This window comes from Scyliorhinus torazame, chromosome 5 (genome assembly GCF_047496885.1).
Source record: "Scyliorhinus torazame isolate Kashiwa2021f chromosome 5, sScyTor2.1, whole genome shotgun sequence".
Lineage (NCBI taxonomy): Eukaryota > Metazoa > Chordata > Chondrichthyes > Carcharhiniformes > Scyliorhinidae > Scyliorhinus > Scyliorhinus torazame.
The window spans coordinates 135,892,109-135,907,541 of record NC_092711.1 but is presented as its reverse complement, the minus strand read 5'-3'; the positions used below and the strand labels follow the sequence as shown (position 1 = coordinate 135,907,541).

Genomic DNA, 15,433 nt, shown 5'->3' with positions numbered 1-15,433 from the left:
ACATAAAGGGAAGCAGGAGAGTAGGGAACGGGAGCGGTTGCTGCAAGAACTTCTGAGGGCGGACAGGCAATATGCAGAGGCACCGGAGGAGGGACTGTACAGGGAAAGGCAAAGGCTACATGTAGAATTTGACTTGCTGACAACGGGTACTGCAGAGGCACAGTGGAGGAAGGCACAGGGTGTACAGTACGAATATGGGGAGAAGGCGAGCAGGTTGCTGGCCCACCAATTGAGGAAGAGGGGAGCAGCGAGGGAAATAGGGGGAGTGAGGGATGAGGAAGGAGAGATGGAGCGGGGAGCGGAGAGAGTGAATGGAGTGTTCAAGACATTTTATTAAAAATTATACGAAGCTCAACCCCCGGATGGGAGGGAGAGAATGATGGGCTTTATGGACCGGCTGGAATTTCCCAAGGTGGAGGAGCAGGAAAGGGTGGGACTGGGAGCACAGATTGAAATAGAGGAAGTAGTGAAAGGAATTAGGAGCATGCAGGCGGGGAAGGCTCCGGGACCGGATGGATTCCCAGTTGAATTTTACAGTAAATATGTGGACTTGTTCGCCCCGCTACTGATGAGGACCTTTAATGAGGCAAAGGAAAGGGGACAGCTGCCCCCGACTATGTCTGAGGCAACGATATCGCTTCTCCTAAAGAAGGAAAAAGACCCGCTGCAATGCGGGTCCTATAGGCCTATTTCCCTCCTAAATGTAGACGCTAAGATTCTGGCCAAGGTAATGGCAATGAGGATAGAGGATTGTGTCCCGAGGGTGGTCCATGAGGACCAAACCGGGTTTGTGAAGGGGAGACAGCTGAATACGAATATACGGAGGCTGCTAGGGGTAATGATGATGCCCCCACCAGAGGGGGAAGCGGAGATAGTGGTGGCGATGGATGCCGAGAAAGCATTTAATAGAGTGGAGTGGGATTATTTGTGGGAGGTGCTGAGGAGATTTGGTTTTGGAGATGAGTATGTTGGATGGGTGCAGCTGTTGTATAGGGCCCCAGTGGCGAGTGTGGTTACGAATGGACGGGGATCTGCAAAGTTTCGGCTCCATAGAGGGACAAGGCAGGGATGCCCTCTGTCCCCATTACTGTTTGCACTGGCGATTGAGCCCCTGGCAATAGCATTGAGGGGTTCCAAGAAGTGGAGGGGAATACTTAGAGGAGGAGAAGAACACCGGGTATCTCTGTATGCGGATGATTTGTTGTTATATGTGGCGGACCCGGCGGAGGGGATGCCAGAGATAATGCGGACACTTCGGGAGTTTGGAGAATTCTCAGGATATAAACTGAACATGGGGAAAAGTGAGTTGTTTGTGGTGCATCCAGGGGAGCAGAGCAGAGAAATAGAGGACTTTCCGCTGAGGAAGGTAACAAGGGACTTTCGTTACTTGGGGATCCAGATAGCCAAGAATTGGGGTACATTGCATAGGTTAAATTTAACGCGATTGGTGGAACAAATGGAGGAGGACTTCAAGAGATGGGACATGGTATCCCTGTCACTGGCAGGGAGGGTGCAGGCGGTTAAAATGGTAGTCCTCCCGAGATTCCTCTTTGTGTTTCAGTGCCTCCCGGTGGTGATCACGAAGGCTTTTTTCAAATGGATCGAAAAGAGTATCATGAGTTTTGTGTGGGCCGGGAAGACCCCGAGAGTGAGGAAGGGATTCTTACAGCGTAGTAGGGATAGGGGGGACTGGCACTACCGAGCCTAAGTGAGTACTACTGGGCCGCCAATATCTCAATGGTGAGTAAGTGGATGGGAGAAGAGGAGGGAGCGGCGTGGAAGAGATTGGAGAGGACGTCCTGTAGGGGGACTTGCCTACAAGCTATGGTGACGGCCCCATTGCCGTTCTCACCGAAGAAATACACCACAAGCCCGGTGGTGGTGGCGACTTTGAAAATTTGGGGACAGTGGAGACGGCATAGGGGAAAGACGGGAGCCTTGGTGGGGTCCCCGATAAGAAACAACCATAGGTTTGCCCCGGGGGGAATGGATGGGGGATTTGGAATATGGCAAAGAGCAGGAGTAACGCAACTGAAAGATCTGTTTGTGGATGGGAAGTTCGCAAGTCTGGGAGCGCTGACCGAGAAATATGGGTTGCCCCAAGGGAATGCATTCCGGTATATGCAACTGAGGGCTTTTGCGAGGCAGCAGGTGAGGGAATTCCCGCAGCTCCCGATGCATGAGGTGCAGGACAGAGTAATCTCAAAGACATGGGTGGGGGACTGTAAGGTGTCAGATATATATAGGGAAATGAGGGACGAGGGGGAGATTATGGTAGATGAGCTGAAAGGGAAATGGGAAGAAGAGCTGGGGGAGGAGATTGAGGAGGGGCTGTGGGTGGATGCCCTAAGTAGGGTAAACTCATCGTCCTCGTGTGCCAGGCTAAGCCTGATTCAATTTAAGGTGTTACACAGGGCACATATGACTGGAGCACGGCTCAGTAAATTTTTTGGGGTAGAGGATAGGTGTGCGAGATGCTCGAGAAGCCCAGCGAATCACACCCACATGTTCTGGTCATGTCCGGCACTACAGGGGTTCTGGGTGGGGGTGACAAAGGTGCTTTCGAAAGTAGTGGGGGTCCAGGTCGAACCAAGCTGGGGTTGGCTATATTTGGGGTTGCACAAGAGCCGGGAGTGCAGGAGGCGAGAGAGGCCGATGTTTTGGCCTTTGCATCCCTAGTAGCCCAGCGCAGGATACTGTTGATGTGGAAGGAAGCCAAGCCCCCGGGGGTGGAGACCTGGATAAATGACATGGCAGGGTTTATAAAGCTGGAACGGATTAAGTTCGTCCTAAGGGAATCGGCTCAAGGGTTCACCAGGCGGTGGCAACCGTTCGTCGAATACCTCACAGAAAGATAGAGGGAATGGAAAAGAAGAAGGCAGCAGCAGCAGCCCGGGGGGGGGGGGGGGGGGGAGGGGGGGGGGGGGGAGGAACCAGAAGGAGTCTCAGGGTTATGAATATATATGTATAATATGTATAGGTCGTTGCTATAAATAATTGTATATTGGACTGTTAAATCATATTTTTGGAGAGTGTTTATCTGAGACAAGGCAGTTGCCATTTAGTTTTAGTTTTCGTTTTTGTTATATATTATTTAATCTTTGTTTATAAAACAGGTCATTGTTATTTATACTGTTATATTATTGTGTGAAGGATACACAGTGTACTGTGATGGTTGACCAAAAATTTTCAATAAAATATTTTAAAAAAAAGATATAGTCGCGACCATTCGCGTGGAATAGGTCAATGCCAACCTTGGATCACGGAGAGGTCTCTAGGTCATGTGGTTGGAGTATCTCCTTACTCTGCGCTGGTTGGAACCTCTGACAAGTTTCGCAGTTCAGGACCATGTCCGTGATGTCCTGGTCGATGCCAGGCCAGTAGACAGCTTGCCGGGCCCTGCGTCTGCACTTTTCTACGCCCAGGTGTCCCTCATGAATCTGCCGCAGCACCATGCTCTGGTGACGTAGCGGGATGACAATCCTGTCCAGCTTGAGCAGGATGCCGTCCATCAGCGTCAGGTCGTCCTTGACGTTGTAGAATTGAGGGCATTGCCCTTTCTGCCAGCCATTGCTGAGGTTGTGGGTAACTCGCTGCAACAGGGGGTCTTTGGCCGTCTCTTCTCGGATGAGAACGATCTTCTCATCTGTTGCCGGGAGAGTGCTTGCACACAGTTGTACCTGCAATTCAATGTGCTGGATGATCTCCAGTGGTTCACTGGGCGAGGTGACGGAGCGGGACAATGCATCGGCGATGATTAGCTCCTTGCCAGGTGTGTACACCAAACTAAAATCATACCTCCGGAGTTTGAGCAGAATTCTCTGCAAACGAGGCGGCATGTCGTTCAGGTCCTTTTGGGTGATGTGGACCAGAGGCCTATGATCCGTCTCAACAGTAAATGTTGGCAAGCTGTAGACATAATCATGAAATTTGAGGATGCCGGTGAGAAGACCTAAACACTGCTTCTCAATCTGCGCATATCTGGTCTCAGTGGGTGTCATTGCCCGTGATGCGTATGCTACTGGTACCCAGGATGACGTGTCGTCTCTTTGAAGCAACGCCGCCCCGATGCCATCCTGACTCACATCTGTGGTCTCTCGGTCTGGGTCAAAGAATGCAAGGACGGGTGCAGTGGTGAGCTTGGCTTTCAGCTCCAGCCACTCTGTTCGGCGCTCCGCCTTCCACTCAAAGGCGGTTGATTTTTTCACCAGGTTGCGTAGGGCCGTGGTGTGTGTGGCCAAATTCGGGATGAACTTGCCAAGGAAATTGACCATCCCCAGGAAGCGCAGTACTGCCTTCTTGTCCTCGGGGACTTTCATTGCCTCGATGGCTTTATTTTTGTCTGTGTCTGGGCACACACCGTGTTGCGAAATCTGATCACCCAGGACCTTCAGCGTGGATGTCCCAAAACAGCACTTGGACCTGTTTAGCTTGAGGCCATGTTCATGTGTGCGTCGGAATACTTTCTTGAGTCGCGACACATGTTCCTCTGGGGTTGTGGACCAGATTATGATATCATCAACGTAGACACGAACCCCGTCTATTCCCTCCATCATCTGTTCCATGATGCGATGGAAAATCTCTGATGCCGAGATGATGCCAAATGGCACTCGGTTGTAGCAGAATCTGCCAAAAGGTGTGTTGAAGGTGCAGAGCCTTCTGCTGGATTCTTCAAGTTGGATTTGCCAAAATCCTTAGGATGCGTCCAATTTTGTGAAGAAGCGCGCGTGTGCCATCTCACTTGTGATTCCTTCCCTCTTCGGGATGGGGTAATGTTCCCGCATAATGTTTTTGTTTAGATCCTTGGGGTCAATGCAGATGCGTAGGTCCCCTGAAGGCTTCTTTACGCACACCATCAAGCTGACCCAGTCGGGTGGTTCAGTGACCTTGGAGATGATGCCTTTTTGTTGTAGACTCGTGAGCTCTGCCTTCAGGCGTCTCTCAGTGGGGCAGGGACACGTCGTGGTGCGTGGACCACTGGTTTGGCATCAGGCCGCAGTAGAATCTTGTACTCGTACGGCAGCGTGCCCATCCCGCTAAATACATCTGGGTACTGGGTTAGGATGGCGTCGATGCCGGCCTGAAGATCCGAATGGGACGGCGTCGTGGTGTAGACCCTTTGAATGAGGTTCAGTTGCTTGCAGGCGTGCGCACCTAGCAGGGACGCCCTGGCTGGTTTAACAATCTCAAAGCGTAAGCTTGCTTGTGTGTGTCGGCTGGACACCTGCAGTTGGCAGGACCCCAGTGCCTTGATTGCGTTTCCATTGTAGTCCAGGAGTTTGCAGTCAGCTGGAAGGATTGTGGGGGGATTCTTGATTCGCTTGAAGTCATTCTGCGAAATCAGGTTGGCGGAGGCACCTGTGTCCAGTTTGAACTGGATGGGGCAGTGGTTGACCTTCATCACTGCATGCCATTCGTCCTCGGAATCCACGGCCAGGATTGATTGGACTTGCGATGTGTCCGGTGTGGGGTATTCGCACTTCGTAATAATGGCCACTCGGTAAGTGTTGTCCAGGTATTCATCACCTGGATCCATCGCACTGCCTGGATCAGTCATGCATTCGGTGTTGCACACATCTGATGCGCCGCTGTCAGAATTGGGAGCGTTGGCTCCTGACTGGTGGTGCAGATCTGCACAGGGCTGCATAGAGGTTTGGTTTCCCACAGTTTAAACAGCGCTTGCCTCTTGCAGGGCAGTTAAAAAAAAATGGGTGGTGCCGCAGTTCGCACACGTCCGCGTCATGATGCTCAGTGCGTCGTTGCGCATGCGCAGTGTGGTTTTCGGCCACTTCGAGTTCCCGATCGCATTGCACATGCGTCGGGCCCCGGGAAGAGCGCGCAAAATGGCCGCTTTCGTCAATGTGGAGGCGCTGCAACCGGGAGATGGCCTGAACACTCGCCATCTCGTGGGAGGCTTGTTTTTATCTTTCTGCCGTTTTGTACTGTGAATAGTGATTTTTAGAGTGCTCATGCACAGTACACGTTTCAATCGCGACTGGCAGGGCCATGTGCTTGATTTCCCCCGCAGAGGATCAGAGTGGACTCCAAAAACGATTTGGTCCCTGATCATGGAGTCAGTGATATCACTGAAGTTGCAGGATTGCGCTAGCAGTCTAAGGTTAGTTAGATAGGAGTTGAAGGATTCATCTTGACCTTGCATCCTCTGCTTGAAGATGTAGCGCTCGAAAATTTAGTTGGTGTCCACCCCGCGGTGGCTGTCGAATTTGTCCAGGATGGTTTGGTACTTTGTTTTGTCCTGCCCTTCGGAAAAGTGAAAGGAGTTGAGGCTCTCTATCGCATGGTCACCCGCAGTGGTGAGTAGAAGAGCTATCTTCCGAGCATCGGTCGCGCCATTGAGGTCGGATGCTTCCACGTATAGTTGACATTTCTGCTTGAATGATCGCCAGTTGGCACTAAGATTGCCGGTGGTCCCGAGCTGACGAGGAGTCTGAATCTTGTCCATTGTGCCTGTATTCAGTAGCTGGTTGTCACGCATCTTGCTGAGTTGAACTAAATAGATTGAACAGTCACTCCTGGTATCATGTTGTGCTATGCTGCTTCGGATAACACAGGCTGCTACTTGATGCAGTCTTAACTAAAGGATGCTCCAGACTTTGAAATGAGTTCACCGTGTTTATTGAACTATTAACACAGTTCTCAAATGAGTTCGACTCTCTGCTAATCTAACTGTAGTAACTCAGTCTAACTGTACCAGCCTGCTCTAAGCCACGTGCTGGGGTGTGATGCTGCTGATCAACCCTGTCTAACTCTCTAGATGTCTGTCTGTGGAAAGAGGCAGGGTGTGAGTGCCTCATCCCTTTTATAGTGTTTATGGCATGCCCCCTTGTGGTGATGCCACCTCTGAGTGTCCTAACTGCCCATTGGTTGCGTCCTATTCTGAGTGTTCATTGGTTGCATGTTTGCATATCATGACAAGGAGGACGGTCGCATCACATTGGGGTGGGGCTGCGCGAGGAACGTCCATGATACAATGGGCAAGAATGGGAGTGGTGGGCGGAACCTCGGTGAGGTCACAAGAGGGTGAAGCGCGGCCTGTGGGGGAGGTGGGGGTGGAACCTCGGTGAGGTCACAATAGGGTGAGGTGCGGCCTATGGGTGGTGGGCGGAACCTCGGTGAGGTCACAAGAGGGTGAGGCGTGGCATGTGGGGGGGGGTGGGCCGAACCCCTCTGTGAAGTCACAATAGGATGAGGCCTGTGGGGGGGTGGGTGAAACTTTGGTGAGGCCACAATTGGGTGGGTGGAGTCTGTGGTGGTGGGCGGGGCCAATGACCTCACCAACCGGCAGGTGTGGTTTCTCCTCCTACAACCCCCGCCCTCCGTCAGTAAGCAAATGGCCGCCCTGAGGTGCCTCTCCCGCCTCCTCCCGGTTGCTAGGTCGCCCCTCGAACAGGGGCTCGCCGGGAACCGGCGCAGCTACTCCAAGGGGCAGCAGCCATTCGGCAAGATGTACGGCGGCCGGATCACGGTCACCCTGATCCCTGGCGACGGCATAGGCCCCGAGCTGATGCAGCACGTCGCGCATGTCTTCCAGGCCACGCACGTGCCGGTGGAGTTCGAGGAGGTGCGGGTGGACAGCAGCGCCTCCGACAGCCGGGACATTAATGCCGCCATCGAGGCCATCCGGCGCAACCGGGTGGCGCTGAAGGGTAACTTCGAGACTGCTGTCGACCTGATAGCCAAACACCGCCGCTCGCTCAACGTGTTCTTCCGCACTGAACTTGACCTCTTTGCCAGCGTCAACCACTACCGCAGCCTGCAAGGGGTGGCCTCCCGGGCCGGGCCGCTGGATATCGTGGTGGTGCGGGAGACCACCGAGGGCGAGTACGCCCACCTGGAGCACGAGAGTGTGCACGGCGTGGTGGAGAGCCTGAAGATCATCACCCGCAAACGCTCCATCCGGCTGGCCGAGTTTGCCTTCAACTATGCCCGCCGGCATGGCCGCAGCCGCCTGGTGGTGGTCCACAAGGCCAACATCATGAAGCTGGCGGACGGCCTGTTCATGCAGTGTTGCCGCGAGGTGGCCGCTGGCTACCCGGAGATCGAGTTCAGCGACGTGATCGTGGACAACGCCACCATGCAGCTGGTGTCGCGGCCCAGCCAGTACGATGTCATGGTGACGCCCAGCCTGTATGGGGTGGTGATCAACAACATCTGCGCCGGCCTGGTGGGGGGTCCGGGTCTGGTGCCGGGCGCCAGCTACAGCCACGACTGCGCCGTCTTCCAGACCGCCATCCGCAACACTGCCCCGCGGCTGGCCAAGCGCAATGTGGCCAACCCCACTGCCATGCTGTTGGCCGGCTGCCTGATGCTTGACCACCTGCAGCTCAGCACGCACGCCACCATCATCCGCGACGCCATCATAAAGGCCGTGACTGACGCCAAGATCCACACGGCCGACATCGGGGGTCGTGCCAGCTCCACCGACATGGTGGACTACATCATTGACCGGATCGCGAAGGTGACCTCCAGATAAACTTTGAAATGGATAGTTTATCTGATAGCCCACCCATTGCCCAATGCTGCATACCAACCCCTCCCCCCCACCCTCCCAACCACCCCCCCCCCCCCCACCCCCATTGCCCCTATTGATTGTTTTGCTTGTGCAGTCTGCCTGAGTACATTGAATTAAAGAATATAAATTGTTTTTTAGTGCGCGACTTGAATGTTGCTAAGCGAGGGAGAATGTTGGCCGAGCACGTGTCAGGGCTGATGCAAGAATGGCAAGCTTCAGAGAGAGAGAGAGAGATAAAGAACAACAATTTATACTGCGCGAGAAGGGACCACCGGGGCAGGGTGGGACACGGTTACAAATCAACAGGTCTAGGCAGCGGGTGAGCAAGGGGGCCGTCCAACACAACTGTCTGCCCCTCTACCGCTCAGAGCTGCATTCACGTCCGGGTGCTCCTCGCGAGCAAGGGTGGAGTGTCCGTTGGCACCGTCGAGGTCTTCCATGTCCGGCTCTGCCGCGGAGGACTGGGGTGCAGTATCGACTTTCTTAATTGGATTGGATTGGATTGGATTGGTTTATTGTCACGTGTACCGAGGTACAGTGAAAAGTATTTTTCTGCGAGCAGCTCAACAGATCATTAAGTACATGGGAAGAAAAGGGAATAAAAGAAAATACATAATAGGGCAACACAACATACACAATGTAACTACATAAGCACTGGCATCGGATGAAGCATACAGGGTGTAGTGTTAATCATGTTTTGGTTTGAGGTTTTAAGTTTCATTCCCGATTTGTTTGTGTTTAAAGGTGGTATACCTTTAAGGGGCTGTCCCTTTAATTTGCCCTTCAGTTTATTTGATTTTTTTTCCCAATATTTTTATTCGCCTTTTTCACATTTTCTCCCAAATTTGCACTCACCAACAATAAACAATAATCAGTAACGAATGTAATGTCAATCCCCATATCAATAACAACGCTCCCATCCTCCCAGCAACCCCCAGACATTAGCCCGCATGTTAACATCAACAAATAACAAAAAGGAATCAGGAATCGCCCATAGTCGCCATTAACACACACAGCCCCCCTCCCCCCAACCCTCCCACTGCCCTTTGAGGAAGAGAGTTCCAAAGACTCCCAACCCTCTGAGAGCAAACGTTCTCCTCTGCCTTAAATGGGCAAGCTGATACTTTTAAAGTGACTCCAATTTCTAGATTCTCCCACAGGGGGAAACATCCTTTCCACATCCACCCTGCCGAGGCTCCTCGTGGTCTGATATGTTTGACAGTGGCAGCAGCGTGTGTACCATCTACAACTTCGACAGCACCTTCCAAACCCACCACCTCTACCATTCAGGCAACCCGCCCATTCCAGGTCTTAAAGCCTAATAAACCCTCCCCTGAATGGCTTGACCCCTTCCTGACCTTTGAGCACCTCGGTCAAATCGCCTCCCATCTCCGCCTGAGAACAGTCCCAGATTCTCCAACCCGCCTAGCCAACCAACGCCCCCTCATCCCAGGAACCATTCTTTCCCGACCCCCTCGGATACCTTTGAATGTTTCCCTGAAGCGCGGAGCCCAGAGCCAGATGTAGTCCTCCTGGTTGAGGCTGAACCAGGTGCTTTCCGAAGGCTCACCCGCGGCATCCTTGCTCTCGGACACGAGGCCTCCGTTCTTTTTCACGTATATACATTTTTATGAAGCCCAGAACCCTGGATGTGCTTTCTTTTAAACGCCAGAATGTTACCCTGAACATTCCTGCTCCATCGATCCTCACGAGCGCAGTCAGCCCCTCTTGAGCCATTTCGCTCTAACCGCAGTAACGAAATAGTTGGCAGGTGGAGCCTGATTGGTACAGACGTTTCCATGGAGAATGCAATAGTTGACGACCGACTGACAGTTAACTGCCAAGCATTCTTTGAAACTTAAAGCAGGCAGCCTGACTCTGATTGGTCAAGGCATTGTTTCTGAGGAAAATAGCACACAACAGAGAGGGGTTCATCAATTTGCTTTAATTTTCACAAAGCTTTACATGTAATACCTCAGCGTCTTGTTGACTAAAATGCGATTTTAACTATAGTTGGACTGATATCTGCGTACCTCTGTGGCTGGGTGGGCTATTAATCGACTCCTGTAGCTTCTTCTGGTCCAGAGGGTGAAAGTCCAAAGTCGCTGCCCTACCCACTGCCTTGAATGAGGGAAGGGCTTTCACTGCAAAGCTAATCATCAGCCACCACTTCCTTGTGTCAGGAGCGACCCCTACCTGAATGGTTGGTCAGAGAATGGGATGGGGGAGAGTTGGGGTTGGGGATCATTTTCACCTTTGATTTGATTTGTCTTTGACCCAGAAATCTTGATACCGAGTTATGCCATCCCAGCAACCATTGCTGTGATACCCCACTCATCCCCACCATTACACCCTCTTCCACCCCCAACCATCTCCACTTCTACCCCCCCCCACCATCACCCCCTCTTCCACCCCCACCTTCACCCCGTCTTCCACCCCCACCTTCACCCCCTCTTCCACCCTCACCTTCACCCCCTCTTCCACCTCCACCTTCACCCCCTCTTCCACCCTCACCTTCACCCCCTCTTCCACCCCCACCTTCACCCCCTCTTCCACCCCAACATCACCCCCTCTTCCACCCCCACCTTCACCCCCTCTTCCACCCCCACCTTCACCCCGTCTTCCACCCCCACCTTCACCCCCTCTTCCACCCCAACATCACCCCCTGTTCCACCCCCACCTTCACCCCCTCTTCCAACCCCACCTTCACCCCCTCTTCCACCCCTACCTTCACCCCGTATTCCACCCCCACCTTCACCCCCTCTTACACCCCACATCACCCCCTCTTCCACCTTCATCCCCTCTCCACCCCAACATCACCCCCTCTTCCACCCCCACCTTCAACCCCTCTTCCACCCCAACATCACCCCCCTTCCACCTTCACCCCCCCTTCCACCCCAACATCACCCCCTCTTCCACCCGTACCTTCACCCCCTCTTCCAACCCCACCTTCACCCCCTCTTCCACCCCCACCTTCACCCCGTCTTCCAACCCCAACTTCACCCCCTCTTCCGTCCCCACCTTCACCACCTCTTCCACCCCCACCTTCACCACCTCTTCCACCCCCACCTTCACCCCCTCTTCCACCCCAACATCACTCCCTCTTCCACCTTCACCCACTCTCCTATCCCAACATCACCCCCTCTTCCACCCCTACCTTCACCCCCTCTTCAACCCCACCTTCACCCCCTCTTCCACCCCCACCTTCACCCCCTCTTCCACCCCTACCTCACCCCATCTTCCAACCCCACCTTCACCCCCTCTTCCACCCCCACCTTCACCCCTCTTCCATCCCCACGTTCACCACCTCTTCCACCCCAACTTCACCCCCTCTTCCAACCCCACCTTCACCCCCTCTTCCACCCCCACCTTCACCCCCTCTTCCACCCCCACCTTCACCCCTCTTCCAACCCCACCTTCCCCCCTCTTCACCCCCACCTTCACCCCCTCTTCCACCCCCACCTTCACCCCCAGTTCCACCCCCACCTTCACCCCCTCTTCCACCCCCACCTTCACCCCCTCTTCCACCCCCACCTTCACCCCCTCTTCCAACCCCACCTTCACCCCCTCTTCCACCCCAACATCACTCCCTCTTCCACCCCCATCTTCACCCCCTCTTCCACCCCCACCTTCACCCCCTCTTCCACCCCCACCTTCACCCCCTCTTCCACCCCCACCTTCACCACGTCTTCCACCCCACCTTCACCCCCTCTTCCACCCCAACATCACCCCCTCTTCCACCCCCACCTTCACCCCTCTTCCACCCCCACCTTCACCCCCTCTTCCACCCCCACCTTCACCCCCTCTTCCACCCCCACCTTCACCACGTCTTCCACGCCCACCTTCACCCCCTCTTCCACCCCCACCTTCACCACGTCTTCCACCCCACCTTCACCCCCTCTTCCACGCCACCTTCACCCCCTCTTCCGCCCCCACCTTCACCCTCTCTTCCGCCCCCACCTTCACCCCCTCTTCCAGCCCCTCCATCTCCTCCACCTTCACCCAATCCCCCCTCGTCTTAACCCTCCATCTCCCTCTCTTCCACCCCCATCCCAACCCCTTCTTCTCCACCCCCATTTTCCCTCTTCCACCCTGTCCATTCCCCCCCACCACCCCCCCCCCCCCTCCCCCACCATCTTCCGACTCCTTCACTGTCCGCCTCCCCCACTGCTTCCTGGAATCTAGCCCCCTTCCAAACAAAAGGATGCGGAGAGCACGCGAAAAAAAGAGTTTGCACAGGTGACCATCCTAGAGCTGAGGGAATAGACTTGGCAAGAAGAGTAATGAACAGGCCGAGGGCGAACTCCAGAAGGCTAAGAGCCTTTGAAATTCCGGCAGTAAAGAGGGAAATGGGTCACAGTATCGGTGTTAACGGTGAGCGACATATCGTGGGCGTGCACCTCTATTTTAATTGACCAATCCACCACTCCCCAAGGCACCTCCCTCCAATCCCCCACCACAGGCCACAATTCCAATATGGAAGAAAAGTCCATGTTCTTTAAGGTTAAAACATTAATGGGCAGTGGTGGCAGTAATGGGGTTAGATACAGAGTACAGCTCCCTCTACACTGTCCCCATCAAACACTCCCAGGACAGGTACAGCACGGGGTTAGATACAGAGTAAAGCTCCCTCTACACTGTCCCCATCAAACACTCCCAGGACAGGGTCAGCACGGGGTTAGATACAGAGTAAAGCTCTCTCTACTCTGTCCCCATCAAACACTCCCAGGACAGGTACAGCACGGGGTTAGATACAGAGTAAAGCTCCCTCGACACTGTCCCCATCAAACACTCCCAGGACAGTTACAGCACGGGGTTAGATACAGAGTAAAGCTCCCTCTACACTGTCCCCATCAAACACTCCCAGGACAGGTACAGCACGGGGTTAGATACAGAGTAAAGCTCCCTCTACACTGTCCCCATCAAACACTCCCAGGACAGGTACAGCACGGGGTTAGATACAGAGTAAAGCTCCCTCGACACTGTCCCCATCAAACACTCCCAGCACAGGTGCAGCACGGGGTTAGATACAGAGTAAACCTCCCTCTACACTCTCCCCATCACACACTCCCAGGACAGGTACAGCACGGGGTTAGGTACAGAGTAAAGCTCCCTCTACACGGTCCCCCATCAAACACTCCCAGGACAGGGACAGCACGGGGTTAGATACAGAGTAAAGCTCCCTCTACGCTGTCCCCATCAAACACTCCCAGGACAGGGACAGCACGGGGTTAGATACAGAGTAAAGCTCCCTCTACACTGTCCCCATCAAACACTCCCAGGACAGGTACAGCACGGGGTTAGATACAGAGTAAAGCTCCCTCTACACTGTCCCCATCAAACACTCCCAGGACAGGTACAGCACGGGGTTAGATACAGAGTAAAGCTCCCTCGACACTGTCCCCATCAAACACTCCCAGCACAGGTGCAGCACGGGGTTAGATACAGAGTAAACCTCCCTCTACACTGTCCCCATCAAACACTCCCAGGACAGTTACAGAGTAAAGCTCCCTCTACACTGTCCCCATCAAACACTCCCAGGACAAGTACAGCACGGGGTTAGATACAGAGTAAAGCTCTCTCTACACTGTCCCCATCAAACACTCCCAGGACAGGTACAGCACGGGGTTAGATACAGAGTAAAGCTCCCTCTACACTGTCCCCATCAAACACTCCCAGGACAGGGACAGCACGGGGTTAGATACAGAGTAAACCTCCCTCTACACTGTCCCCATCAAACACTCCCAGGACAGGTACAGCACGGGGTTAGATACACAGTAAAGCTCCCTCTACACTGTCCCCATCAAACACTCCCAGGACAGTTACAGCACGGAGTTAGATACAGAGTAAAGCTCCCTCTACACTGTCCCCATCAAACACTCCCAGGACAGGTACAGCACGGGGTTAGATACAGAGTAAAGCTCCCTCTACACTGCCCCATCAAACACTCCCAGGACAGGTACAGCACGGGGTTAGATACAGAGTAAAGCTCCCTCTACACTGTCCCCATCAAACACTCCCAGGACAGGTACAGCACGAGGCTAGATACAGAGTAAAGCTCCCTCTACACTGTCCCCATCAAACACTCCCAGGACTGGTACAGCACAGGGTTAGATACAGAGTAAAGCTCCCTCTACACTGTCCCCATCAAACACTCCCAGGACAGGTACAGCACGGGGTTAGATACAGAGTAAAGCTCCCTCTACACTGCCCCATCAAACACTCCCAGGACAGGTACAACACAGGAAGTTAGCAGAGTGGAGAAGGAGACATCTGACATATTGTTGGGATTAATAACTGGAAGCACTTTAAGGCCTTTTCTTGGGGAATAAGAGCGGGTTAGAAAAATAAAATGGCGCAAACATTCTCCCCCTCTCCCGTCCCCACCCCTCAACGCTGTCCCTCCTCCTTCCCCTTACCCACCGCCCCTGTCCTCATGGTTTGCCGTTGAAGTTTGCGAACAAAGAATGTTGTATAATTGACCCGCTGTTTTCGATGAGCAATTCGCAGAGCTTCGTCAGCTGTTAGTCCGACACCAAAAGGGGCAGGTAGGGGGTGAGGTGCGAAGGGGGTGGGGGGGGGGGGGGGAAGCACAGTGGTGAGGTTTCAGGGAGGTGGGGTTGAGGGAACGGACAGAAGAGGGAGGGAGAGATCCCGCCAAGTCATTTGGAGCCTTTGACCTTCTGATCGTAGGTGCCCTTGCCCTTGTAGGCCGCCACGAAGCCTGTGTGCTCCACCAGGTTCTCCCTGCCGGCCTTGCCTCTGCCCTTGCCGGCCTCGTCGAAGCGCTCCTTGTGCGACCCGGTGAACTTGGAGACGTCCGTCAGCCGGTCCACGGCCCCGGCCTTGGCCGATTTCTAGAAGGGCGGGGAAAAGGTACGTTAGGCGGGAGGTCAAGAG

General features: G+C 54.0%; 2 protein-coding genes across 3 annotated transcripts in view; one reads left to right on the top strand and one right to left on the bottom strand.

The window, feature by feature from the left end:
* Positions 1-7,374: 7,374 nt before the first annotated feature.
* Positions 7,375-8,568, top strand: LOC140422693 (isocitrate dehydrogenase [NAD] subunit gamma, mitochondrial-like). The gene has a single exon (XM_072507658.1). It carries the CDS (start codon positions 7,466-7,468, stop codon positions 8,492-8,494), a length of 1,029 nt encoding a protein of 342 aa, XP_072363759.1. The 5' UTR covers positions 7,375-7,465; the 3' UTR covers positions 8,495-8,568.
* Positions 8,569-14,053: 5,485 nt separating this feature from the next.
* The window catches only part of LOC140419828 (tubulin polymerization-promoting protein family member 3-like), a 164,505-nt gene continuing 163,125 nt past the window's right edge, over positions 14,054-15,433 (bottom strand). For both annotated transcript variants that reach the window (XM_072503859.1, XM_072503860.1), the window contains exon 4: positions 14,054-15,390. In XM_072503859.1, the coding sequence (XP_072359960.1) occupies positions 15,196-15,390 (195 nt within the window). In that variant the 3' untranslated portion in view covers positions 14,054-15,195. The remainder of the gene's footprint in view (positions 15,391-15,433) is intronic.

Excerpts from the sequence above, each read along its gene's own strand:
- LOC140422693 (XM_072507658.1), top strand. The coding sequence starts at position 7,466 with ATGTACGGCGGCCGGATCACGGTCACCCTGATCCCTGGCGACGGCATA.